At 33.4% G+C, this 26,622-nt stretch overlaps 2 protein-coding genes across 8 annotated transcripts in view; one reads left to right on the forward strand and one right to left on the reverse strand.

Annotated features, from left to right (window-relative positions):
- The window catches only part of SUPT3H (SPT3 homolog, SAGA and STAGA complex component), a 375,450-nt gene that overhangs the window by 321,351 nt on the left and 27,477 nt on the right, over nucleotides 1-26,622 (reverse strand). The window contains exon 1 of one of the 4 annotated variants that reach the window (XM_061146854.1): nucleotides 6,114-6,132. The exons of 2 other annotated variants lie outside the window; for them this stretch is intronic. In XM_061146854.1, the coding sequence (XP_061002837.1) occupies nucleotides 6,114-6,130 (17 nt within the window). In that variant the 5' untranslated portion in view covers nucleotides 6,131-6,132. Of the gene's footprint in view, nucleotides 1-3,381; nucleotides 3,401-6,113; nucleotides 6,133-26,622 lie in introns of those variants that run through there. One more of the 4 variants, XM_061146851.1, reaches the window with a different exon arrangement.
- RUNX2 (RUNX family transcription factor 2) overlaps nucleotides 8,907-26,622 on the forward strand; it is a 232,995-nt gene continuing 215,279 nt past the window's right edge. For 3 of the 4 annotated variants that reach the window (XM_061146847.1, XM_061146849.1, XM_061146850.1), the window contains exons 1-2: nucleotides 8,907-9,037; nucleotides 9,241-9,363. In XM_061146847.1, coding sequence (XP_061002830.1) covers nucleotides 9,306-9,363 — 58 coding nt within the window. In that variant the 5' untranslated portion in view covers nucleotides 8,907-9,037; nucleotides 9,241-9,305. Of the gene's footprint in view, nucleotides 9,038-9,057; nucleotides 9,074-9,240; nucleotides 9,364-26,622 lie in introns of those variants that run through there. The other variant, XM_061146848.1, reaches the window with a different exon arrangement.

The raw sequence follows: 26,622 nt of genomic DNA on the forward strand, positions 1-26,622 counted from the left end.
AGAACAATCTGAAAAGAAAACAAATCTGTGGATAAAAGTCACAGGAATCTTATCATTACTTTTAAAGGCATTTTTACATATTTTAGAAGCATCCAAATAGTAAACAATGATGTAGTAACAACATGTTTATTTTGAGCCTCAAAAACCTCTAGCTTATTGGTCTAGACTTGAGTTACTGTAATACAAATGTGTAATTTTTTAGATGGCTGTTTTCAAATTTAACTTATCTGAAGAGTACCTCATGCAAAATGCTAGGCTAGATGAAGCACAAACTGGAATCAAGATTGCCGGGAGAAATATCAATAACCTCAAATATGCAGATGACACCACCCTTATGGCAGAAAGCGAAGAAAAACTAAAGAGCCTCTTGATGAAGGTGAAACAGAAGAGTGATAAAGTTGGCTTAAAACTCAACATTCAAAAAACTAAGATCATGGCATCCAGTCCCATCACTTCATGGCAAATAGATGGGGAAATAATGGAAAGAGAGAAAGACTTTATTTTGGGGGGCTCCAAAATCACTGCAGATGGTGACTGCAGCCATGAAATTAAAAGATACTTGCTCTGTGGAAGAAAAGCTATGACAAACCTGAAAGTGAAAGTGAAGTCGCTCAGTCGTGTCTGACACTTTGCGACCCCGTGGACTGTAGCCTACCAGGCTCCTCTGTCCATGGGATTCTCCAGGCAAGAATACTGGAGTGGGTTACCATTTCCTTCTCCAGGGGATCTTCCCAACCCAGGGATCAAACCCGGGTCTCCTGCATTGAAGGCAGACACTTTAACCTCTGAGCCACTGGGGAAGACAAATCTAGACCTCATATTAAAAAGCAGAGACATTATCAACAAAAGTCCATCTAATCAAAGCTATGATTTTTCCAATAGTCATGTATGGATGTGAGAGTTGGACTATAAAGAAAGCTGAGAGCTGAAGAATTGATGCTTTTGAACTGTGGTATTGGAGAAGACTCTTGAGAGTCCCTTGGACAGCAAGGAGATCCAACCAGTCCATCCTAAAGGAAATCAGTCCTGAATATTCACTGGAAGGACTGATGCTGAAGCTGAAACTCCAACACTCTGGCCACCTGATGCGAAGAACTGACTCATTGGAAAAGACCCTGATGCTGAGAAAGATTGAAGGTGGGAGGAAAAGGGGATGACAAGAGGATGAGATGGTTGGATGGCATCACCGACTCAATGGACATTGAGTCTGAGTAAGCTCCAGGATTGGTGATGGACAGGGAAGTCTGGTGCGGTGTAGTCCATGGGACCGCAAAGAGTTAGACACGACTAAGCTACTGAACTGAAATGATATTCAAAAATAATTTACCATTTCCAATTGACATTTGCCACATATAAATTTGTGAAAATTATTTGTTTTAATATGAACAGAATTCCAACGTAAAAACAAAACTATAACCTAAAACCTAAAACTGCTATGTATACCCCAGGCTATCCATATTCACTTAAAAAAAAACTTATTATACAAATAAATGAATTTTCCCCATTTATCTGATTTCAATTTGAAATCAAATCCCCATACACTTTTTCTATAAAATGTTTCACCTTTCAGAAGTTATTGTTTAAGATGAAAAACAGTAAATTTGTGCTCAGTTGTGTCTGACTCTTTGCAACTCTTTGGACTGTAGCCCACCAGGCTCCTTTGTCCATGGGATTTTTCAGGCAAGACTACTGGAGTGGGTTGGCATTTTCTCCTCCAGAGGCTCTTCCCAAACCAGGGAGCAAATTTGAGTCTCTTGCATTGGCAGGCAGATTTTTCACCCACTGAGCCATCAGGGAAGCCTATAATAAACAGTAAAAAAAAAAAAAAAGTCCTTCACCTGGACTCACCAATTGTTAACATTTTGCCACATCTGTTTTCTGTATGAATTTGATTAAGTATAGTACTGACTTCATGAAAATAACTCATCATGAAAATAACTCATCACGTACCTTTTTAAGAGTAAGGATATTTTCCTTTGAATGCGCAATGATATTATCATGCTTAACTAACATTCCATGGTATCATCAATATCAAGTCATATTCCAGTTTCCTCAAATACCCTAAAAATGATTTTTGAAGCTTTTTTAAAAATCTAGCCTCCAATCAAGGTTCACATACACGATCAGTTTCTGAGTGACAAGGACCAAATTTTTCTTTAAATAGTCTTTTTGGGTATACTATCTTCTCTCGTCTTTCCAAAAACTTGTTCTCTAGAAAAGCTGTAGGAACACAACTTCCCCAGACCTTCCCTGCCAGAACCATTAGAAATGGAAAGGTACTGGGATAATGATGGGAAGGAAATTGAATTTCCAATTATCTCAGTAGATTCTGTTTTCACTATGAAAATATTTAGAATGAAACCACAATCTTATCATAGCTGATTATATTTTTTATAAATATATACCTAGCCACCATCCACTGATCAAGTGAGAAGTCTTATGACCAAGACATGCCAGGACTTAAGAAATTACACTTTAATACTGCTATCACGAATAATAGGAATCATGAATAACTAACTACCCAAATACTGTATCATCTTATAAAAAGAAGCAATATTTTATAAAAGTCTAAAACGTGCCCTTTACTGGTCACTGAAAAAGCCAGTTTTAGAAGACAAAACATGCTTTTTTAAAAAACATATGGTGAATTTTTCGAGTTCACCAAGTTAAATAAAGCTTTAATCATCCCATAAAAAGACTGAATAGTTTGCATATTATGCCTATGCACTAAGAAACTGACTTCTTTGGCAATTTGTTTCGAAGTTTTCAAGCTTTTATTTAAGTGCAGAACTTATATTTTGAACAATGCTTTATTATACCAATATTGCTTTATTATACCAATTTATAAAAATATGTACTTCTGAATAACACAAACCACAAGTTTTTTCTTATTATGAATACAAGTAAAGTTTATAAATATTTTCAAATTCTTTCATAATTTATTTAATCTTAAAGTACAAATTGAAGCAATTTTTGACTACTAAACAGACTGGGAAATTGAGATTTCCAAAGGGAATACCGTCAAATTTATAAAAACAAAAAGATCAGTATTCTAGTGATTCATTTTCAATATATTCTCTGTATTGTTAATTATGGCTGAATTCAAAGTATTTTCCAGTGTAAATTATACACAAGACTTAACAAATAGAGACCTAAATCTGCAACTCCCTTTTTACAGAAACCAATGAAAAATCTATACACAGCGATGAAATTGGCATACAAATAAAAGAACTGTCAAGACATGTATCCCTAAAAATAAGCCTACAATAACTATTTTAAAGGCTGTGTGTGGTCTCACCCATATACTTTGGCAAGATGCACTTTCTCCAACCACAGCTAGATTCATCCGAATGCAGTGGCACTGGAGAGCCTCTGTCTCACCTGTCAAAGCTGAAGAACGTGGTTCCAAAGACCACCATGAGTCCATGGAGAAAAGCCACAGCGCTACAGCTGGTATTGATAAGCAGTCTCTACAGGAGAAAACACTTCAAACAATTAAGCAAATCATCCTTAACAGAGATACAGACAGACAGACAATATACTAATGTTTAAATGGTGAGATGACAAATACCGTGGCCGGTCTGAAACAGTAGCCATTTACATAACTGGGAGTACTAAGAAAGAATCTTTCAAAACTAACATTGGTCTCTTCTGTTCTTCATAGTCTCTTCTGTTCTTGATCTCAAACAGTTTCTATACATTATTTACCAATTTGAAAACTCTCTCATCTTCCCTTAAATATTTGAAAATCTCCCTTATAAAATCTCAAAATTCATCTAAATTACTAATGTACTAAATTCATCCAGATTACTAAAGTCTGACAGTTAAGAGCACAGGAAATTAAGACTTGAAACAGAAACTCTAGGGATATTAAAACCTGCTTTTCTTTTATAAAAGATATCTTTGTATCTTTTTCAATGACATTATACAATCAGTTTTTCTGCCTCAGACTAACCTCCCTTTAGTAAAGCATATAGACTGGCCAGGTAAGCTATAGGTAGGTTACAATAACTAAAAAGCAAGAAAAACAATTACTTTGGAAAGAAAATTGCCTCCAATGAACACTTCAAACCCCATGTCAAATCTGGCAATAAAAACCAACTTAAGATGCAAAGAAATATACCTGGATGGGTAAAGAGTTTAAATAAATATGATGAACATCTCATAATTTAACTTATTTTTCTTACTAGATGACAACATTCTAGAACCCTGTAAAATACTGCAATGATTCAATCAAAAAAGAAAGCGTGCCCTTTTGTGTCTTTTCCAGGAAAGTGAATATCCAAAAAGTTCTCCTTATAGGAGAGTTTCACCTACAAGCAAGACCCATAGCACAAAGGCTCCAATGTGCTATGATGTCCCAGTTTCATTCACTATATTCTCTAAGTACAAAGGTTCCAAAAGATTAGTTTCACTTTTCCCTAGATATATTTAGTACGTTAACTAGTATCGCAGGGATATTATTTTTCTTTGGTTTTGTCAGTAGCATGTTTGATATAAATTTTATTAAGTGGTAGTATATGTAACATTGCATTGTGGGTAGGAGTTTCCTGCTTTACCCTAGCCACATCCTCAGCTGTCATATGAGCATGTTTCCCATATTTTCTGCAAGTTCTCGCCTTTTTTTCTCCTTGGAAAAGTGACAGCAATAGAAGATGAATTGTTTTAATAATTATAAGAAACATGAATTATTTATACAGTAACATTAAACAAGTATGGATCACTATGTACTTTGAAAAACTGTCCAAGGGAGAAAAAAGTAATCCTCACAATTAAAGTCCTAAATTTGTGTGAAATAATGTTAAAGTAAATTAACACAGAGGAAGGACTTAAAATTGTTAAAAGAAAGAAAATCTCTGCAATCAGATGCCAATACCACCTAACAAATGAGGTGTACTATATCAAGCTATAACGATAATTCGCCTTGAATGTTAGAAGCTGCAGACCTCCTACGTATTCATTAGTGAAGATTAATGTCAATATCGCCTACAAGGACCTTAAGAATCTACTTTGAGATTTCATAGAAATGTCAAAACAGGGAAAGAGAAACCAGAAAAGCCTAGAGGAGAAAGGGAAGAAAGTGGGAGGAGTGGAAAGGGAAAGAAAAGGGGAGAGAGAGGGAGACAGAAGTTAACTACTTTCTCTTTAGGCATCCAATTTCCACATCATCTCACGGTCAGCCAGAAAGCTGCTTATACCAACCAAATGAAGTTGTTCAAACAATCATGGATATGGCAGTGTTTTGGGTTTTCATAAAACTAAAAGACACTGCAGAGGAAAACAAAGAGTACTCCCATTACAAAAAATATCACATTTTATACAATACATATATATACACACACCACATAAATGTTTTAAAGTACCACAAAATAATACCTTGTACATACATACAACAGCACATGTGTGTGCAGTTAACATGGATATATATCCCATTAAAATAAGAAAGTAGAATTGAATCTCTCATAATCATCATAATTTAAAATATTAATAAAATTATATGTATTTTACTAATATAAACATTTTTCAAAGCATCAATATAAGATCCAGTAAATTCCATATATATCTCAACAGCTATACATTAAATCCAAAAAAACTGTCAAAAAAATTGCCACATACCACACTGAAACAATAAATTAAGAAAATTCCCTGTTGAAACCTCATAATCAATGAGAACATTTTAAGCCAAAATAGGATTTCTACAATTTATACCACTCCTACATCAAACCTATTTTGCTTCTACTGTTCTCAACTAAAAGAAAAATAGAACAGCAACAAATAGACATTTAAAACAATTAAAAAAAACCATAGAAATGGGAACAAGACTGATAGTGATAAAATGACTGTATTATAATAGGATCATTAATTCAGAAAATTTTAAAAATTATTCAAAAGGTAACAATGAAGCTATATGTAGTATTTAAAACATTACAGTGTTATATCATCTAACAATATACAATATAAAAAGTTCAACCAATGTTGACAAACTTATTAAACATAAGGTAATGGGGAAGCAAAATTACTTTTGTGAAACTGTTTTCAAGTTCAAAGCTATATTTCATTTCCATGGCATTACAATACATAATTTATACAGCAGACTTAAATTCATTACTTACTTCAACGTAATACTCATATATCCCCCGAAGAAATGAAGTTTTGAGGGTCTTTAAAAAACAGACAACAACAAAAAAAACCCTGTGGTTTTCATTTCTGATGTGAAGCATAATCAAGAGCTTTATCTGCAATGACTTTGCTGAGTCAGTCTCTCATCATCATATGTGGTAAGCTATTTCTAATGAAACAAACTGTCAATTATCAAATGTGTACCCGTTATCACTATTGTTTTTAAATTTTTACCCCAAAGTAATATTTACTCCAAAGAAGACAGATTTTCAATTTAGAAAAAGAAAAAAATATACGGATGTGTTTTTGTGTGTGCAGATAATGAATACACAAACTTTAAAGCTCATGACCTCACAGTGTTCTCCAGTCAGAATGAGATGGGCCTCACCCAGAGCAGAAAGGTCATAGTCAACAATATCTACTAAGCTATTAAGCAGTAAGAATGCTTTATTCTGACCTAAAAATTATGTGCAGAAGGGTTACCTGCAAAAGACAACAAGCAGTTAAGAGACACATAGATGTTAGAAATTATTCAAACACACACACAGTTAATTTAGAGGGTAAAAGTACACTTAATTTAAAAAAAAAATATTTTAAGGGAGAAAACATTTAGCAAAAAGTTGGGGTTACAAGATGTAACAGAATCCTAACTGGAAAACTCAATCTGAAAAGAAAAAAGCATTTACTTATCAGACTGCTACATTTTTTTTAATTGCCTAATTCTGCGCTATTGTATGAGCATATGGAATTAAGCTTGAAAACTCCACAAATTATTGGACAAAGCTCTCCTTTAACTTACTTTAGATATTAATTAGAGCTATGGATCCCACTGCACGCCTTATTTAAGAAAGAGAATCAATGAATGACTTTTCTTTTTGTACGAATAACAGCATGTTAAATGAAATCTTTTAGTTTTCAATGTAAAATCTGTTTACATACATGATGAGGCATGATAAACCTGTATTTTGAATAAAACATTAAAATGTATTTCTTTGATCACTGAAAGTTTATTATGGAAAAGTTCTAGACACTTGAATAATAAAGGATTAAAGTCATTTTCATGTCCTCCCAGCGTATTTTGGTGGAATTATTTTTTTCTAAGAAACTTACGAACACATTAGTACATTTATCTTTACCGAATATAAACCAAAAGCAGATATTGAAGTATGCTAGAATGACCACACGAAGGGGCATTTTGGCTCTAATATCTTCCTTAGTATTTCCCAGCCCTACCCCATTATACACCCTGAATAATGTTGTGTAATTCACTGTCTCCGCCCACCCTCCCAGTCATTTACTTCATGCCACTCCTGGTTACTATCACACCAGGAAGAAGTCTAACATGCAAATTCAGAGTGGCGTGGATAAATGGCCAAAAAATGCCTAGAAAATTGGTGTGTTCAGCTTGATAATTTTTGTTGAAAAATACCCCATCGCTCTCAACTGATGAAAACAGGAAGCTCTATTCATAAATATGAAATTCTCTGCCTATGATATATAATCATCCTAATAAGAAAATGAGTTCTATACATACATGTCCAAAGGGGCAAAAAAGGAGATAGTTTCCCAAAGATGTTTCCAATTTTCTTCTGAATCAGAATTAGCAAATCGAGACGACTCACATACTCTGTGAGCATTATTCCTTACTACACACAGCATTTTGTAATTTATTTCAAAGCTTCTATTATAAACAAAAAATACAGCTTCTGTTAACCCACTCCGTTCTGAGCTCAGAAAAATCAATAACATTTAACAATCTAAGTTACAACATAAGAATTTTACTTTATATTTGTATAAGATTTGCTATCAAAGGCTCTGTTAAAGCTAATATCCAAAGAAACTATTTAAAGGATTATACAAAATGAGTATATTTCCTTGAAAAATAAAAAATTATTATAAGCATAAAGAAAAGTAAGATCCATCCAATAAACTATGCTATAATTCTTGCTATTCATTTTTATAAGATACTCAAACTAGCCATGAGATAAAGGTAAATGTAATACAAAATGTATTAATTATATTTCATCTTTATTGTAGGAGCCGGCATCTAATATTGATCATACATAAACTAGACAGACATGATTTAATATTTGTAAAGGAATTCCCAGACTAACACTTTCATGACAGCCAATTACAGTCAAGCCCAGCAAGCAGTTTGCAACCAGACCTTTAAAAAGGTAAACTTTTTTACAATGAGTTACAGATTCACGAGTTTAAGAAGACAAGAAAAAGAAAAACAGAAGGACTCCAATCACCCAGCAAATATGAAGCAGACCCCAGAATGTGATACAGTCCAAAGATGTAAATTATTGTAAATCATCACTGTTGTTCAGGATTTCACACACCGCCTCTTGAGCCAATTTTGCTCACTTCTCCACAGACACAATAATGAACCAAATAAAAGAAGGAGGCACCAAAAATATAGGGGGGGGGGATAGAAAAGAAAGCCCCCAACTGCAGAGCTCTGCTCCACAGACGCTTAACCTTACAGGAGTTTGGGCTCCTTCAGCATTTGTATTCTATCCAAATCCTCATGAGTCACAAAAATTAAAAAGCTATATCCTTCTGGATGCCAGGAAGGGCCTTACCACAAGCCTTTTGTCAGAGGGAGAGAGAGAAAGAAAGAGAGAGCATGAGCAAGGGGGGGAAGCCACAGTGGTAGGCAGTCCCACTTGACTGTGAGTACTGTGAGGTCACAAACCACATGATTCTGTCTCTCCAGTAATAGTGCTTGCAAAAAAAAGGAGTTTGAAAGCTTTTGCTTTTTTGGATTGTGTGAATGCTTCATTCGCCTCACAAACAACCACAGAACCACAAGTGCGGTGCAAACTTTCTCCAGGAGGACAGCAAGAAGTCTCTGGTTTTTAAATGGTTAATCTCCGCAGGTCCCTACCAGCCACCGAGACCAACAGAGTCAGTGAGTGCTCTCTAAACCACAGTCTATGCAGTAATAGTAGGTCCTTCCAATATTTGCTCATTCTCTTTTTTGTTTTGTTTCCTTGCTTTTCCCATGCTACCAGCTACATAATTTCTTGACAGAAAAAAAATAAATATCAAGTCTATGTACTGCAGGCATACTGTAAAACTAAAACAAGGTTTGGGTATGGTTTGTGTTTTCAGTTTAAGGCTGCAAGCAGAATTTACAACAGAGGGTACAAGTTCTATCTGAAAAAAAAGGAGGGACTATGGCATCAAACAGCCTCTTCAGCACAGTGACACCATGTCAGCAAAACTTCTTTTGGGGTAAGTGTTATCATATTTTAAAATCCTATCAGAGATGAACCTGTTAAACAGAAAGGTATGTTGCTCGGATAAACTTGCTAGCTTCGCCGGCTAACATTATATGAAAGGTCATAATGATGCTGTTTTGTTGCACTGAAAGCTGAAAAATGAAATTGCAGTACAAATGTGCTTCTGGCATCTGTAACTTATCTACTTCTCGGGCTAATGACTTGAAATAGAAAAAAATTAAATTATCTCACATTAGTCTAAATGTTTTCTAGGGTTATAGAAATGAGGTAGCTGAAACAGTAAAGCAAAGTTTAATATTCTCATTAACCCTCACTGAAATAAAATTAGACACTAAATTAGTCAAAGTATTGTGAAAAATATTCATTCCGGCAGCTCCCAATATTTGAGCAAACTTTAAAAAGGAAGCAATTTTACAAAATAACAGACCACAGAAGTATCTTGACATTATACTCCAGCATGCAAAACAGAGAAAGAAACCTGCAGTATGACTAACATTTTAACCAGCTCAACTAAAAGATATCTATTTATAATTTTAAACTGCATCATAAGCTATCTGCACAAGCTTGTTTCTAAACAATTTTACAGAACTGAAGCATATATTCAACTGAAAAAAATTATGATAAGTATGTAACAGCCATTTTTAAAAACTCTTTATAGTTGCCCAGGAATCCAAGATATTAAAAAGCTCACAGACGTCTTCAAAAACTTACATGCAATCATAACTTTCTATATAATTTTCATTTACATCTATACACTATTATCCACATGTAGAACTTGTTATAAACACACAGCAAACATCGAAACGTCTAGGATTCTTTTAATCATATTCTTGAACCTACCAAGTGAGTTATCGGTTAGTCTCATAAAAAGGAAAATTCTGTAAGGATACTCTGCATGATTTAAAAGAGCCAGACCAATTAAGTCATCCTGGACTTTAAATAAAACAGGCATAATATGGTATTAATATTTAATTTCCAGTTAGTGTTGATACAAAAAGTAAACTACTTTAACATTCATCAGCTAAGATGGTATTATAGTAAAATAGCTAAACACTTACAAGATTGTCTTTATGATGTCCAACATGTTCTATAAGACAAGTTTATAAAATTTTCTTTTATCCCTTAAAATAAATCCTTTTGCTGTGTATACCTGTATTAACTTTGCTTTATAACTTACAACTAACGATTGGAGTTTCCTTTACTCCTCCTACTTCACACATTTTAACTGGCTACCAGAGGATCAGTCTTAGTTTCGGTCAAAGAGAAATAATTAAACCTGAAGGAGAAAAATGGTTTCTCTTGAAAGGGTGAGGAAATGTACTATGTATTTTACCAAAAAATGTAAAACTGCTGCCGTGACTCCTCAACAAGTCTAAGTGGACCCCCTCAGTTATAGCACATCCAATACAATAATCACAGATTATTTTTTTAATGTAATGGAAGGTAATAAGCGTTACTGTAAAAACTTCTGCATTAAGGAAGCAGAACATATACACAACTAGACTGCATTAACAACTCTTATAATTATAGTTTCTATGTGGAAACTTTTGCTGTTCCTACTCAAGAAGAGGGGAAAAAATGCTTAAAACGATTGTTATATGGAGGGATAACTTGAAACAGGCACCTCAAGAAATTAAGTTACTCTTCACAATATTACTCTGTTTTAAAAATATAATGACTTTTCAAACCAGATCAGGAACACAAATTTCAAGCACTATTTCAGCATTAGATTTAAAGTTATTACTATAGTCACAAAAAATATGTTAAAATGGTCTTTATTCTATCATGTCAGGGAGTCTTACATTTCTGTAACATCTTTCATAACTATTTCTGCAGTAAAATTTACCAAAACTTGATCAAGTTAGAAACAAGGGAGAACAGTGAATTAGATAATCTTCTATCACACATCATACATGCTTATACATCATAACTTAAGTATTCCTCTTCTGCAAAGTGGAATTTACCCCTTCCCGCACCCAAACAGTATTGGAGAGCCTGGATAGAGAACATAAAATGAACCCACTTCACCGGACTAATTACAGGTGGGTGGTGGACAAGAGGTACAGGGTATCATCACACTACAAACATTTCCCCCTTCCGGAATCTATCTGAAGTCTGAAACCTCACGTTAGGCTTTAATTTTTTACATAATTGATCACCAAAATAACCTAATGAAATGTCAAAAGTATGTACTCCAATTTTGTAAAATACTTTTAAAAGTTCAGGCTCTTCCTAGGTGAGGGACAAAGCTGACCAACTGCTTCACCTCAAAATAATGAGGGAAAAGAGTATGAGTGAGTGTATGCATGAGTGTGTGAGAGTGTGCGTGTGTGTGTATGAATTTTCAATCTGCGCTACTCAAAATCTGTTCATTATTTATCATAAATGAAGTCTGTTAAAATAAATAGATGTAACTCATGGAGTAATCTTACCATTAAAAACTTACTTATGAAAATATATCAGCTGACAGACAATTTCTACATAAAACTTCGCAACTGATCATAGTGCCCGACAGAACGTGATGTGTGAACACTGACTTCCAAAACAATACTTGTGGTTCATATCAATGATAGTGACTTTATGGTTTCAAGATTGAATAGAACAAAGTATCACAACTTGCTTCTAAAATAAGAGCGCTAAACTCCAAAATTCAGGGAGATGATTTAAAAAGAACATACTAACAAGACTGATGCAATTTCCAAAGGTACTTATGATGAATTATTTTACATAAGAGTAAATAACCATAATTTTACATGAAAAGTGGTAAAGATTTCACGTTTAAACATTATATTTTAGAATGTAAAAGATTTAAAAGAAATCACAGAAAAAAATTTTTGTTAGTCTATGTAAACCTCCTGATAGTCTTTAAATCACAAGAAAGCATGAAATACACATGGTTATATTATGATATATCCTAGTCATTTTAAAAGAAGAAAAAATTAATCTATTCAATTACACCCTTCAAGCTAATCACTGATAGTTTGACTTATTTAAATCAGTCATGCTAATGCTAAATTCAGTAAGATAGAAATGTTCCAGTTTGTTAAAAGAACACTGAAATATTTGATGGTTAAATAAACTGCAGAGGGGGGAAAAAACTAACTCATTGAAGGCAGTAAGATTTTATCAAACACACAGAATTAATCTTTATTGAATAGAACCATTCACAAATCAAAACTCACTGTACTTCAATACTTTCAAGCAGCGCTAATCAATTACAACCCTTTTCTAGTGCTTCAAAACTCATGTGCTTTCAATTTTATACACTGGTGGTCCTCAAGTACTGTATTGGGGCTGAGTTAAGACATTCTGTATCACAACTTTTTTTCCCCCAACAAATATTCATCTAGAGGGCTTTTTTTCCCTTCTCAAGAGCTGCTCACATGAAAACTGTGGTAATATTTTTATACTGTACTTCTTTGTTGAAGCAAAAGGTTAGGGGTTACCTAAATACCTCAACTGTATATACAAAAAAGGGAAAAGGTAAGTATTCATATAAAAAAATCCAATGGGACTGGATTATTTATTTTTGCATTTCCTATGATTAATGATGCAACCATGCATACTTGAAAACTAATGGCAAAACAGGGTAACATCTCAAACTCCTCTCCAAAGCATACAAATACCAACCTTCCATGCTGTTCTAACCTTTGTTCCAAGAAACTTAAATGGGACAACTCTAAGACAACAGTGAGGTCATACGAAGCTCCTCAAAAGAATTAAGATTGCAAATGCAATTAATTACCTAAGGAAAGTCTTTAGAGATAATTTTACATTAAGTTTCACTGGAACAGTCTACCTCTACACTGTGTCTCTGTAAAAATAATATACATATGGTCAAACAGGCAAATACCTTCAATATGAAAAAAATCCTTCCCATGAACAAAAAACTATAATATGATTAAAGCATAACTATTTTTCCTAGCTATTTGCCATGCAAAATTTATTAGTAAATGGGTGCTAACAAAATCAATGCTTATTTACACAGTCTTCCTATGAGGTAACCAAAATGCACTATCTTTATCTCCTACACCAGTGAACTCCACTGAATACAAATTTTTATCCAAAAAAAAAAGAAGCCTGTCATTAGTCTCCCATAATAAGGATAATAATGAACTCCATACTCAAGTATTTTCTAACGAGCAAAATACTTTAAGTTGTCTAAAGTACATGGAAATGCTTCAAGAAATATGAAACACTTAGTTTTAAAACAAATTTTCAGAGAAGGAAGTTTCACATAATGAAAATATACACCTTGATACAATCTACTGCCATTTCAAAGTTTATGGAATTCAGTCAATATGTATTCTGTTTAATGTGTTACAATTCAAAAAATAATGGGGAAATTCTATACCTTATTCAAAGGCAGCCTCCTTACAATTTTAACCACAGCTGACCACAAGCTCTTGTCCATTTAACAGCAAGCACACATACATTCCCACATAATTTTTAAAGATCTATATAGCAACTGAGATTAAATGCTCTTTTATTACATTGTATACGAAAATCTTCATCTTATGTTGAATTCTTCGGAATTTCTCTCCTTTATATTATTTACTAAAGACGTAGGATTCAACTTTGGTACAGTGCTGAATGTAAGCAACACTATATCAATCATTTCGGGTGTTTACTGTTGTTGTTGAACAGGATGTTAACTCTAAGGTGTATTTTTTCATAAATATGCTGTCTTACATAAATAAAAACCTCATCATTCATCAGGATATCTAAGATAACTCAAAAATAAAAGGTGCTATAGAACTGAGTTCTACACAAGCATTTAATACATGCAGTGAAAAAACTTCATTATTTATACATCTCCTATAAAGACTCCATGTTCTTGTTACTACTCATAAGTCCAACATCCAACACGCAATTCAGGACTAAAAATCATACCACGTGTGACTTTAGCTCTAAGTGATTTTCAATTTTCCAATCAACTGCCCACAAAACAAGGATTTCTGCACTATATACACATACATTAAGTGAATGCAATTTTAATGATATTTAAGATACTTTAAAATTAGATGTAGTGATGTCAGAAAAGTTAACAAGCTGCATTATTCCCAGACGTGTACTTAAGATTATGGTGGCCATTAGTTTAAAGTCTGTTATCTGCATGACTTCTATTACCATCCCTTAAGAAATTATACGTAAGAGTTACATTAGAGAAGTGACAGTCCTAACAAGGTACATCTAAATAGCCTGTGCAAGACCAATAACTTTTATCACAAAACCAAATAATTTTACTTTACTTTTCAATTTTTATTATCAGTGCTATCTACTGAAATTATTATACCCTCACCTATAAAAATATATCTATGTAAAAGACTTAAAAGTTAAAAACTCAAAATTTCAATACACATTTACAGGTTTGTGAAAATTATATGACCCACAAGTGTGCCAAACTTTGTCTATACACTCCTTATTGTTAGATATGCCTTGTAGTCAAATATCTAGCAACTAAATCCATTGTATGGTTTGGTAAAAGCACAAGCTAAAAAGAGGAAATAAAGGAAAAATACAAGCCAAATTACAATAACAGTAAGGTTTAAAAAATGTATATCCACTCTTTCTTCAGAAAAATTCTAATAATGATGTTGCAGTATTCCACAGAACTTTCCATTGATATGGACATATTTTTATATAGAGGTATGTATTTGCCACATATATACAACTTCAATTTCTTTCAATTATGAAAATTTTATTATGTAGTATATGAATTTGCCTGAGCATAGGCATGCATATACATAAGTGACTAGAGAAACTTGGGATAATAACTGTAAACCAGGAAGAAAATAATTATAGTTAGTTGAGGTATGGTTTGAAGTTCATTTGGAAAGATAATCAATTACTTTTTGCATGTACACTCACAGAGAAATGTTAATCTGTAAAACCAACAATAGAAATTAGGCCATCTATTAGGCAATACAAGATTAAAACACACTTGTGAAACACAAGTATGTTATTTTCCAGTTATAAATTTACATTAAAAACTGGTATTAGTTAAACAAATTATTATATTTCACAAGGGAAAGTATGAAATGCAATTAATCTGTTAACAAATACCCATTTATATACATTATATCAAAGAACAATTCTGGTCTGGTACTAAACAGGTATATTTTCTACATATTTACTCACTGACAATATAATTGAGGTAAACAATTTGGCACTATATTAATTTGGTTATTTTGAAAGTAATAATTATAATTAATTTTATGTCTAACTTTTCTACTGAAGTTCCCAATTTAAACTTCAAATTTCCAAGATAATCTTCAAGTGAAAAGGTATCATCACTTCTACCAAATGATTAAAAACTACTTAAATGGCTCTAAATAAAGTGAATTCACTCACTAAGAAACTGAAAAATAAAAAAGGGCTGTATTTTACAATTAATATTTTTTATCCCACTGGTTTTACTGTATTAGCGTAATCTGATCCCAGAATTAGACACAAGGGTATCCAAAAGTTACAGGGTGCATGTTCCTTTTAATCAATAAAAATTTTATTGTAAAGATTTTTTGCAAATAAACCTCAAAGAAACCCTATTTTTTGAAAAGTGATTTCTCACTTTATTTTATAAATTTCTATCAGATTACTAGCACAGAAAGAAAAGTTCTTTATGCTAAGAATCTACATTATTACCAATCACTGTGATTTCCATAAAACATATAAATGTAAAACTATACAAGCACTTCTTATAAGGACCTTAACACCCAATTAAAAAATAATAAGACATCATAAGAAGATGTCTACGAGAAATCTCCATTAAGGCAGTAGCATCCAAAATCAGGCAAGATAGCTAGTTACAAAAGGTAATCTAGCAAGATTAATTTTACTTCTCACGAAATTTGTAAAGCTTTTCAGGTAATTCAGCTTTTGACAAAATGCAGAAAAAATTGGTACTGCTCTTAGAGAGTTCAACACAAAAATAAAAAGATTTAAGAAGGGAATCCATAAAACAGATATACTGACAAAGACAGTACACTACAGAACATCTGTAAAGCAATATAAACATGAAAGTCAATGTAATCCAAACCTTTGATCACTAATCCAACCTACTCTCCATAGTAGAAACTCCTCTTTCTCGTATTCTTAAAACTCCAGTGTTCACACAGAATTCTTTACATTCCCTCAGTTGTTAAAACTAAACACACATAATATGTTCTCTATTTTAGGAGGAAAACATATAACCTTTTTAAAACTTTTTACCACAAGTATCCACCTTATGTTTAAAATGCTATTAACTAACCTAGATAGAGATAATCAGTGTTGTCAGAAGATCATCACTCTTAATTTAACAATAAAGATGTAACAATATATTTCCCTTATAATATGTGCGAGCGGATTGCAGAATATTTTAGTGTACCAATAGGACCAAGGAAAACACCTAGGGAGATTTTTAAAAAGTTACCATACACAAGTATCTAGAGATAAAATTGAGTCATGTGATTATTAGCTTATTTTATTTTCATAAATATTCTTATTTTTAATATGATAAATCCAAATATATCAAGAGATACAATAACTATCTTTAAGAGAGCAAAATATTTGGCTTAAATTGCTAAATTACTTCAGTATTAAGTGGCTAACCATTCTATATAAGTTTATATACATAAAAAAATTTTTACTGACACATTCAAAGTATTTTCTTAGCTACGAAATGAAATCATGTGTTCCAACAAATAACAGTATTTTCAATAAAGCAGTTATGCACAAAGTAAATATATGTTACATGTACAAGATTAGAAATTTTGAATAATGAAACTACATTAATATATGTAACTCAAATTCTCCACTTTGATTTAAACTTTATTCTGCCAAACACATGATCAGAAAACATCCAATATCCTGAATGCTGTTTTAAAGGAAACTTTTAGAAAAATTACTGTATTATTATAAGCTGACAGGTAGTTTTTGAAAAGGAGCTGTGAAAAAAGTATGATCTGAAAACTTACATATGAACTTAAAACTTACACACTCAAACATGAAATGAACAAGAAAGCAGGAAGCAAACGCATAAAATAAAACCCTAGCAACAATACCACACTAAGAAGTCAACAGTGAGCAAAGGAGAAGCACATACGCTTTTTAAAGTAAATGCTCAAATGTAAGCTTGCCTTCTGAACTGCTCACATGAACAGATAACATCCCAGTGACTACGGAATTTTCTTCTAAACTGGCAAGACTAAAAAGAATCACATCTCGTTCCTAATTTTGCAATTATAATGTGCGAATCTTTCTTTACTCATAAGACTACCATTTATTCTAAACTGGCTGGAAAGGCTCTCCCATTGCATTTTTCCTGTACGTACCTCTTCCTTATCAATTATGGTGTATCTTCAGCATTCGGAGAAGAGGGGAAAAAAAAAAAAAACGCTTCGAACTTGGAGTTTAAAACATATCATTAAATCAATATTCACAGGGCTACTCTAAAAATATTCATTTCTAGAAGGTCAGAAAATCTTGCTTTTTTTAAGCTGATGCATCTACACATAGAAAGCAACTTTTAGTAAGTTCTTTTGCTACGCCATAATGATCTGCTCCAGAAACTCAAGGGTACCTAAAACAACGGGCTACCTGTTCTAGCCATGCTTAGGAATGTGTCCAAATCATTTTTATTGATTTAACCTTTATAGGAATGCTACATATCCTCAGAGAAAAACATTTTGAATGTATTTATAATATGATACACTTCTGAGAAACCAAGAAAAAGAAAGCTAAAAACAAATCTAGATACTCCTCCACCCTTGGTTGTTATGGGTTTATTTTTGTTTACTTTAAACACTATCAACAGACCTAAATATTACATAATTTTATTTAGGAAAACTTACTTTGGCACCCCTGTAAGTAGAAATAAAAATTTATTTTGGAAAAAAAGAGTGCATTTAAATAAATTCTAACTTTAAGAAATAAAATGCCTGACGACAATGATGTCACATCTACAAATTTTAACAGATTCTAAATACACCTTTTATACTCGAGTTTCACATTAATCATGGAACCTACAAACATATCAAACTTAAAGAATTTAGTCCTTATTGAATAAGCTAGGTTGTACTCTAGTTTACATTCTGAGAGTTTACAGAGAAAGTTCTGTGTTGCCTATCTCTCTAGCTTTCTGCAAGTAGTATTTTATTAATGGCTTCAGCAGCTAATGCCTGCATTAGTTATGTTTGCCAAATAATAATTCACAATATTATGCTTCCTCACATTATGGTTCATCATTCGTTAACTTGAACCTCACCTCTAAAGGAGTTATACTTTCACTGCAAACTGTTCTCTTAAAAAGGCAAACAACTTTTGAGCATTTCCAGATGTAGCACTCAAAAAAGAAAAAAAAAGAAAAAGAAAAATCATAGGCAAATTCTCAAAGAATTCTAAAATTATTAACAGAACTACAGTAAAACTGAAGTTACTACTTATTACTTCAATGATCATCCATAAGTGTAAGAGTTGAATATACTCCTTATCAAATTAAGAAACTTATGATAGAGAACTAATGGTTTCAAATAGCTGCCAGTAGATAAAACAAGCACAGTTCAGTTTGAGACAAGATTCAACTGAACTGGAATTTCTGAAACTCTGACAATCACTGAACATGCAAGAATAAAATCATAATGTTATCTTTTTCCAACAGTGAACAGATTCTTTGTGGATAATACAAATTTGGGTTTGGCTACACTACTTTCATTGTGATTATTTTTATGAAACATTCAAGCATGCATAAGATTATGCTAAACTAAAATTAAAATAATTTATATGCAGTCTACTTCTCTGGAGCAGGGCTGAAAGAGAGTGAGGCAAGCAGGCAGGCGCCCGGGGTTCAGAATTTTAGGAGATCCTAACGCACAGCCCTGGAATGAGTGCTTCCTCAAACACGGCGCCCTGGGCACAGTGCTTGCCTCACTCTAAGCGCAGGGCTGCTCTGGAGCCACACGAGCGCAAACCATTTCATGAGATATGTTCTAAGCAAGGTGTCATAAACAGAAATTTGGTAATATAAGAGTAATAAAATTATAAATAAGATTCTATCTTTATCTGATTTACATGTTTCTAAAAAAAGAAAAAAGGAACCACTCCAACTTAAATGTAAATACTTTTTTAGTGATCATATTATAATGAGTAGTTACAGTTCTGAGATGGCACAGATTTTCTTCAAAGGAGACTTGTATTTGACATAAAAACCTTTCAAAGTAAACTGCCTTATTGCTTAATTTAAAAAAAAAAAAGGCTAAGTATGTTCCATTACGGAATTCATAGTGCTACACTTGAGCTGTTGCAGGCCAGTGACACCCAGATCTGACTGATCAACGGAATCACTTCAGGAACAGGTCTTGGGAAGGGGAGAGCGGAAGAGAGGGTCTTGGGAAATTTTTTTAAGCCAAGCTTCCAGGTAAATTAGCCAAGTTTGGGAGTCAACAGTCAACTTAGAATAAGTTTAAGACACAAATAAGTTATTAAGACAAGTGGTACGTATATAAATTTCCAAATTATCTCCCCTATAAACATTTGTAAAGTTTATTTCACAAATCAGATAACATTCAAATTTCAGTTTGTTACTTTCCTCCCTTTCCTTCAAGTAGAGATGTTAGTCAACACTAATGTGTCCAAGTAACATCAAAAAGGAAAATGAAGTCAGAGGCACAGACAATTCAATGAGATGAATTCAGCCCCCCAAATTAATATTTTTTTATTCTAGGTATAAATAAATATTCTAAGTATATAATTTCAATCTATTGTGAAAATCTAATATTTTAAACTTTAAATTCATTTAAGTTCACAGTAACATATTTTAAGAAAATGTATGTGCCCAACATACCTTCCTGATTTTTAATTGAAACTCTATTTTGTTTTTATGTTAGCTTTTCGTTCTTGAATGATTATTGTGCAGGGCACTATGCTAGACCCTTTATAAACATTATTTCCTTTAATTCTCTCAACTCTCTTATATAAGATGGGTATTATAATTATTTACAGATGAGGAAACAGAAAATGAGGTAATAAAATCCGCCCAAGGACACACTATTGAAGAGCTGGGTTTCAAACCCAAGCTTCTCACTCTTAATTACCACCTTAAGTAAGGTGTTATTAAGTGTCATTCACAACCTTAATGGAGTCAATTCATAATCCCCAGTTTCATCTGTAAAGGTGTTACTTCTCGGTAACATGAAGTTTTATTAAATTGACAAAATACAAAGAGAGAATCTTTGCATCTCTGAAGTCTCCCAAAGTGTAACTTTTAGTAATACTGATCAATGAGGATCAGAAAGATTAAGAACAAGTAAAACTGAGGAGGATACCAAGTGATAAGGTTAGATCAGGTTTAATCAGAAGATGAAAATTCCAAGGCAATAAAGAATTCTTAACCTATCATTAGAATCAATAATCTTATTTAATGTCCATACCACACAGTATACACTTCACATGATATGAACATACCATTTTAGGAGTTAAAAATTAAGCTGTTAAATTGAACATAAGGAATTTACAATCTTTCTTCTTTATAAGATTTAAACAATAATCATTTTAATCACAGGCTTGGGCGCCTGGTCAGATCTGGAGTCAAATCCTAGTTCCTGTAACTATCCACAACATTCCCTTTACCAGACCTCACTGTCCTACCTAAAAAGGCCTATATGGCCACACTTAGGCTAAGTGACCAAGGTAACTTTAATTTCTAAGTCTTAATGTCTAACTGTAATTTCTTAAACTCTTCCTTGATCTCTTACTTGAATCTTTGATGCTTCCAAACATCCACTCATAGGGTACATTTTTCTTTACCTACCAAAGAGATTATGTACATGATTCTAGGAAGTAAATCTTTTGACATGCACTGTTCATCCCAATTACGTCCACAACCATTTCTCCATTATTATTTAAGACAAAAAAATCTTAGCGAAGCCACAAGAGAGCTCTAGCTGGTTTTTTTTTCTGGCAAGAGGGTAGGAATAAAGCTGTGAGACTACATTTCTCAATCTATATGGCTCCACTGAGAAAAGATGCATTGACCAGAAGCCAAAGGTGATGACAGGTAGATGAGACATTTTTGAGAATAACAAACTAAGAATAGAAAGCTGTTTGAGCATCTACAAACATCAAGAGACTTCTCCAATGTTCTGCAAACCAACAACTTCAGAAAGCCTAAATAAGACACAAATCACTTAGCAAAATTAAATAAACACATGCAAGTATAAAATCATAGATACTACATTAAAAAGGAAACATGCAAACTGGTACCCTATCTCGCAATGGTGCCAAGAAGTTAAAAAAAATTTGTTTTTAGTTAGAAACAAAAGCTAACAGGGTCAGGTAACTTTATTGACTTTAAACTGCACAAGTATTCACACTGATTTCATCAAAGTCAATAAAAAGATGTAAGAAAAGACAAAAGGTTTTATGTGCAGTCAAAATAGTCAACCAAGGAAGCAGAAGAGAATGAATTGAAGAATTACATGGTGATTTAGTCATTATTAACTAGTAGAAAGAAATCGAGCCTGGATGTGAAAAACACAGGCAAGTTAAAGAGATAACACAAAGAAACCAGCAGAATTTGGCAGCAATTATTGGGAGGGGTGAAGAATAAGGACAATTTGACTGTAGCTGAAGAGAGAGTGGTGAACTTGTCAGTGATTAAGAGAAAAAATGGCAAAGGGTAAATTAGAGTGTCACTATGTCATTATTAAAGTTGCAGTTAGTAGGAAAAAAATAGGTGTACACAACACAACACAATTCCAATTTTTAAAAAATTATATATGGGTGTGCAAGTGTATCAGAGGAACTCAAAACTATGTTTAGATAACAGAATTATGAAAAACTTTGTTTTTTATACTTGCCAATATTTTTCCACTAAAAAATGAATAAATATTATCATTTTTAAACTTTAGTTGACAGTATGCTTTAATGTTTAAAAAGCTTATTTTCCTGAACCCACAGAACAAATTCACTACTGGGAACAATGCTGGGTTGGTTTTTTTTTTAATCCCATACTCAAGCTGTAAGAAATGAAGTACATTCCCACAATTTAAAATTCTTTTTTATGTGCAAAAATCAGTTTTACAAAAACAACAGAATCTCATGGAAACATGACAGATTTAGCAAAGGTTCTGATATCTTTTAAGTTTAAATCCCAGTCACACCGATTACAAAAGCAAGCTACTTAAGCTCCCTGTGCCTCAATCTCTTCATCCTAAAAATATTACCACCTACCTTGAACGTTTTCTGTGAAAAGTAAGACAACACATGGAAAGTACCTACAGCCAATCAGAAAAAAAAAAAAAAAATCACTGCAGTTATTACACATAATCAACTTTCCAATTCTTAAATCCTCTTCAAAGTCTAAACCTGACTACTCAGTCCAAAGGGGTGGGCTGAGGGGAGGGAAGGGAGACTCAAGAGGGAGGTGACAAATGTATAATTATGGCTGATTTGTGTTGCTGTATGGCAGAAACCAACACAACATTTATGTAAAGCAATTTTCCCCCACTTAAAAATTTTTTTAAATTTTTTAATAAATAAATTTGACTACTCAAGAGTGTGGTCCACAGATCAGCAGCATCAGCATATATAAATATGCAGAACCTCAGGCCTCCATCTTCTGAATCAGAACCTGTATTTTCACAAGATCCCCGGAAAACACAGAATGTGACAAGCCCCATTCAAAATAACATTCAATGAAGGTGTTACCAGCTCCCTGAAGTTGTCCACTCCATTTCTGTTCCACAGTTTGTCTGATGCCGAGCGAAGAGCAACTCCTTGTTCACTCCTAATTACTAATTCTGAGAGACGTGCAAGAAACTGACAGAAAGACTAATCATTTCCACTTGTAAACATAACTTTTCAAACCTAAAGATAACTCTCACGTTCACCCCTCAATTAATCCACCTTGCCTGAACATGAAAGTGGATCCGTGGTACATAACTCTCTCTTGTAAAACAAGGTCTTTAGGAATGCAACAAATTCAAATTGTTTAATAACTCAATAATTACACTGTATAAATTATTAAGCTGCACAACTGTATTAACTAGATACCAGGTTGAATTTACCCATGTTGTACAAGAAGTATCCCCACAAACTTCTCAGTTCCTCACTAAAGGTTAAAAACACTGTCTGGCCTGTGTCCCTGAGATGGCTCCCCAGCAGCCCTGACTGCGCAGAGCTCATGAGGCATGACGGCTGCTCAGGGCAAGCGCTGGCTTCGAGTACCTTCGAGTACTCATCTGCTAGGCAGCTCCTCAAGCAGGTCTTTAAGAACCCATTATAAAAGCTCAGAGGCCTCAAACTGACAGGGCTTCAGACTCTCATTTTGAAAACTAATTACTCTCTTTGATATTTTTATACTAATATTTACTGTTAAGTATTTTAAAATTGCAGGTGCCCAGTCATGTCTTTTTTTCCATTTCCAATCAGCTGGATGAAACAGGCAATACAGAAGACAACTGAATATGTGAATAATTGTCAGATGAGATAGCAATTCAGGTTCCTCAATTTAGAGAAATAAAAGGCAGTGGGAAGTAGACATGACAAAGAAAAAGTACATCTACAAGGTTTGGAGCATCTCCTAGGTTCAGTAGTACACTAACAGGAGGTAGACTATTACAGAGTTCCTAGAAATTCATCCTCTCTGAAGGATTTCTTAGGCTGCTCTGAAGAGAATTTTCAACTCTTTTATTTCTTATACAGTTGAGAACTCCCTCAGTGACTCAGACTCAATTTCCCCTTACCTATATACTTATTCTTACTCTCCACCCTTAGAAAGGACATGCCCTTAGCTACCCATTCAGGTACTGTTTATTTCTTTTCGTTCTCCTATCTGAATTCTCTTTTCATTCATGTCCACCATGTGGATGTGCACTGGTTCAGATTTCAAGCTTCCAGTGGAAGGTCCATATGTGTACATAAACTACCTAAAGTGGTTAATACTTAGGCTGGGCACACCAACAGTGATAGAGCCCACAAAGAGATATGCTTACCACACATTTAAAATCCATTAAAAATTAAGAACAGACAAAAGCATGTCAACTTTTCAGGTAAGGAAGTTGTATAAGATTCAGCCTTTTACTCTTGGCTGGAAAGAGAGAAAAGAAACCTGCATACAAAAGGTGAATTGGCCTTAAAGACAACAAGAGGAATATACCGGGTGAATGGAGAAAGGAAGCTCATTTAAGAAATGAAGAATGTGATGAGCTAGACAAGGGAGACAATAAAACAAGTGCAAGTTGAGAAATTTTAAATTTGAAGTGTAAGGGACTGTTTGTAAGCAGGGTAGTTTAGCAGTTGCCATATACTATTCTCTAAAGCAGGTTTCATTCTTATGAGTCTCAGAACATCTCCACTGAACCTAACTAAATCAAAATCAAACAGATCAATGCTAATAAGAGGGCAGTATATTAAAATGTTCCTCATGACCAGAATCTACTTCCTCAGCACACCTGAATATCTAATAGGTAGCCCCACAAAGGAAACAAACTTAAAAATACAAAGCATGGAAAAAAAAAAAATACAAAGCATGACAGTCAGCCAGGATATCAGAAATTCATAGTGAAAGATTAATTACAGTCAGAGGACACAGTCTTAATAAATTTTTCCTTTTGATTTTTTTACAGGATTCAGTTTTCCTGTTTTTTTCTTAAGCTTCCAACCTCACCCCCAATTTTTCTAGTGCGATAGGATTTTTAAAGGACTAAGCTGCAAATGTAAAATCTATTTATATAGTCATAATGATATTAAACAAAACAGTTTTTCAAAGTTTCAGTTTCATCACTTATCATACTGAACTGTATATGGCTTTTCCAAACTCTCTATGGCTTTTCCAAATTCTGTGTCTGCCATATTTATTACATTCTGGAGAGAAGATTATTTTTAACAGTACTTCCTGGCTAGCAGAAGGCTATTCACAGCAGACATGGTAGAAGGCATTTTTTCCCACTGAGACCCTGCATAACCACAATCCTTCTCAATTCTGGTCTTTAGGGAGCCACTAATAAACAATAGGAATCTGTGCAAGCTTTTTCACCATTCCATGCCTGAAGGTTTATCCTTCCATTTAAAATTCAATTTCTTCGTCCTAACTTTCAGCTAACTATGCTCATTTCTGCTGAATCCTGACACCTATCTTTTGAGTTTTTCCTTCTGCAGCCCTAGATGTATGTTTTAAGAAGGCACTAACAGAGGGCAATGATTAAGTAGAAAAAGTAATGAAAAAAGACAAGCAGATGGAAGAACTTAATTCTAGAGCATTCTACTCTCCTGCATGGCTTTAAGAAAACTAACCACCTCCTCATGCCTTAGTTTCCCCATCTGCGAAATAAGAGGAAAAATCCATCTTACCTGCCCCGCCCTCCATGGATGTTTTGAGATTTAAATGAAAATAAATATATCAAAGCTAAAAAAAAACTCAAGAATATCTTATGAAATCACTATAATTTAGTACTATTAAAAAAAGATAAAGTCAAACCTGAATATGCAAAAAAAAAATATATATATATATATATATGCTTGTGCCTTTAAATGGCAATAGAGGATGTATTAGAGGGGGCTTAATAGAGGATACAGGAGATATAACAGAGAGGTTATATCCAGGTTGGCCAGTTTTTTTGTTTTGTTTTATTTTTTACCAAAGAATTAAACTTTAAAACTTTCAGCAAACCAAGCAGTTTTGAAGACTAAATTTTGTGATATAACATTCATTAAAAATTATCTCAAAGTTACTCTGTCTATACATTCCCCTAGCTCAGTGGGTCTCCTCTCTTTTACAATATAACCCATCAATAAAATATACATGAAATGACTACCATTGTACATTTGTTTATAAATTATACACATATAACCTATTATTTACCTTATAAATTAGTCACAAAAAGAGAAAACTTAAGACATGAAAAAATATATAAATGGAAGTCTCTTAATAATTTTTCCCTGAACACTACTTTAGTTATCACTGCTGTAAGTCAGTAGTTTCAAATTTTTTAAGCTATGGACCTCTCTGTTCCAACATCAGGTTTTAAAATGCAAACCCAATCTATGAGACAAATAAAGGCAGAGCTACTCTGACTAAAGTGGGAATAAGGGAAAGGAACCTGGAGGTCCATGATGAAACACCTACAGTTCCAGAAAGCACAATTTGAAAGAAGTAATCTTGAGATCAGACTTTCCATTAGCCTCTTTAAAAATAAATAAATATGCTTTTACTTAATAGTGCTGTTTTCCTTAGCTGGACATCAAAGATGTTATGAAGAATCAACTGGATACT

This window comes from Dama dama, chromosome 7, assembly GCF_033118175.1.
Source record: "Dama dama isolate Ldn47 chromosome 7, ASM3311817v1, whole genome shotgun sequence".
In the NCBI taxonomy this organism is placed as follows: domain Eukaryota; kingdom Metazoa; phylum Chordata; class Mammalia; order Artiodactyla; family Cervidae; genus Dama; species Dama dama.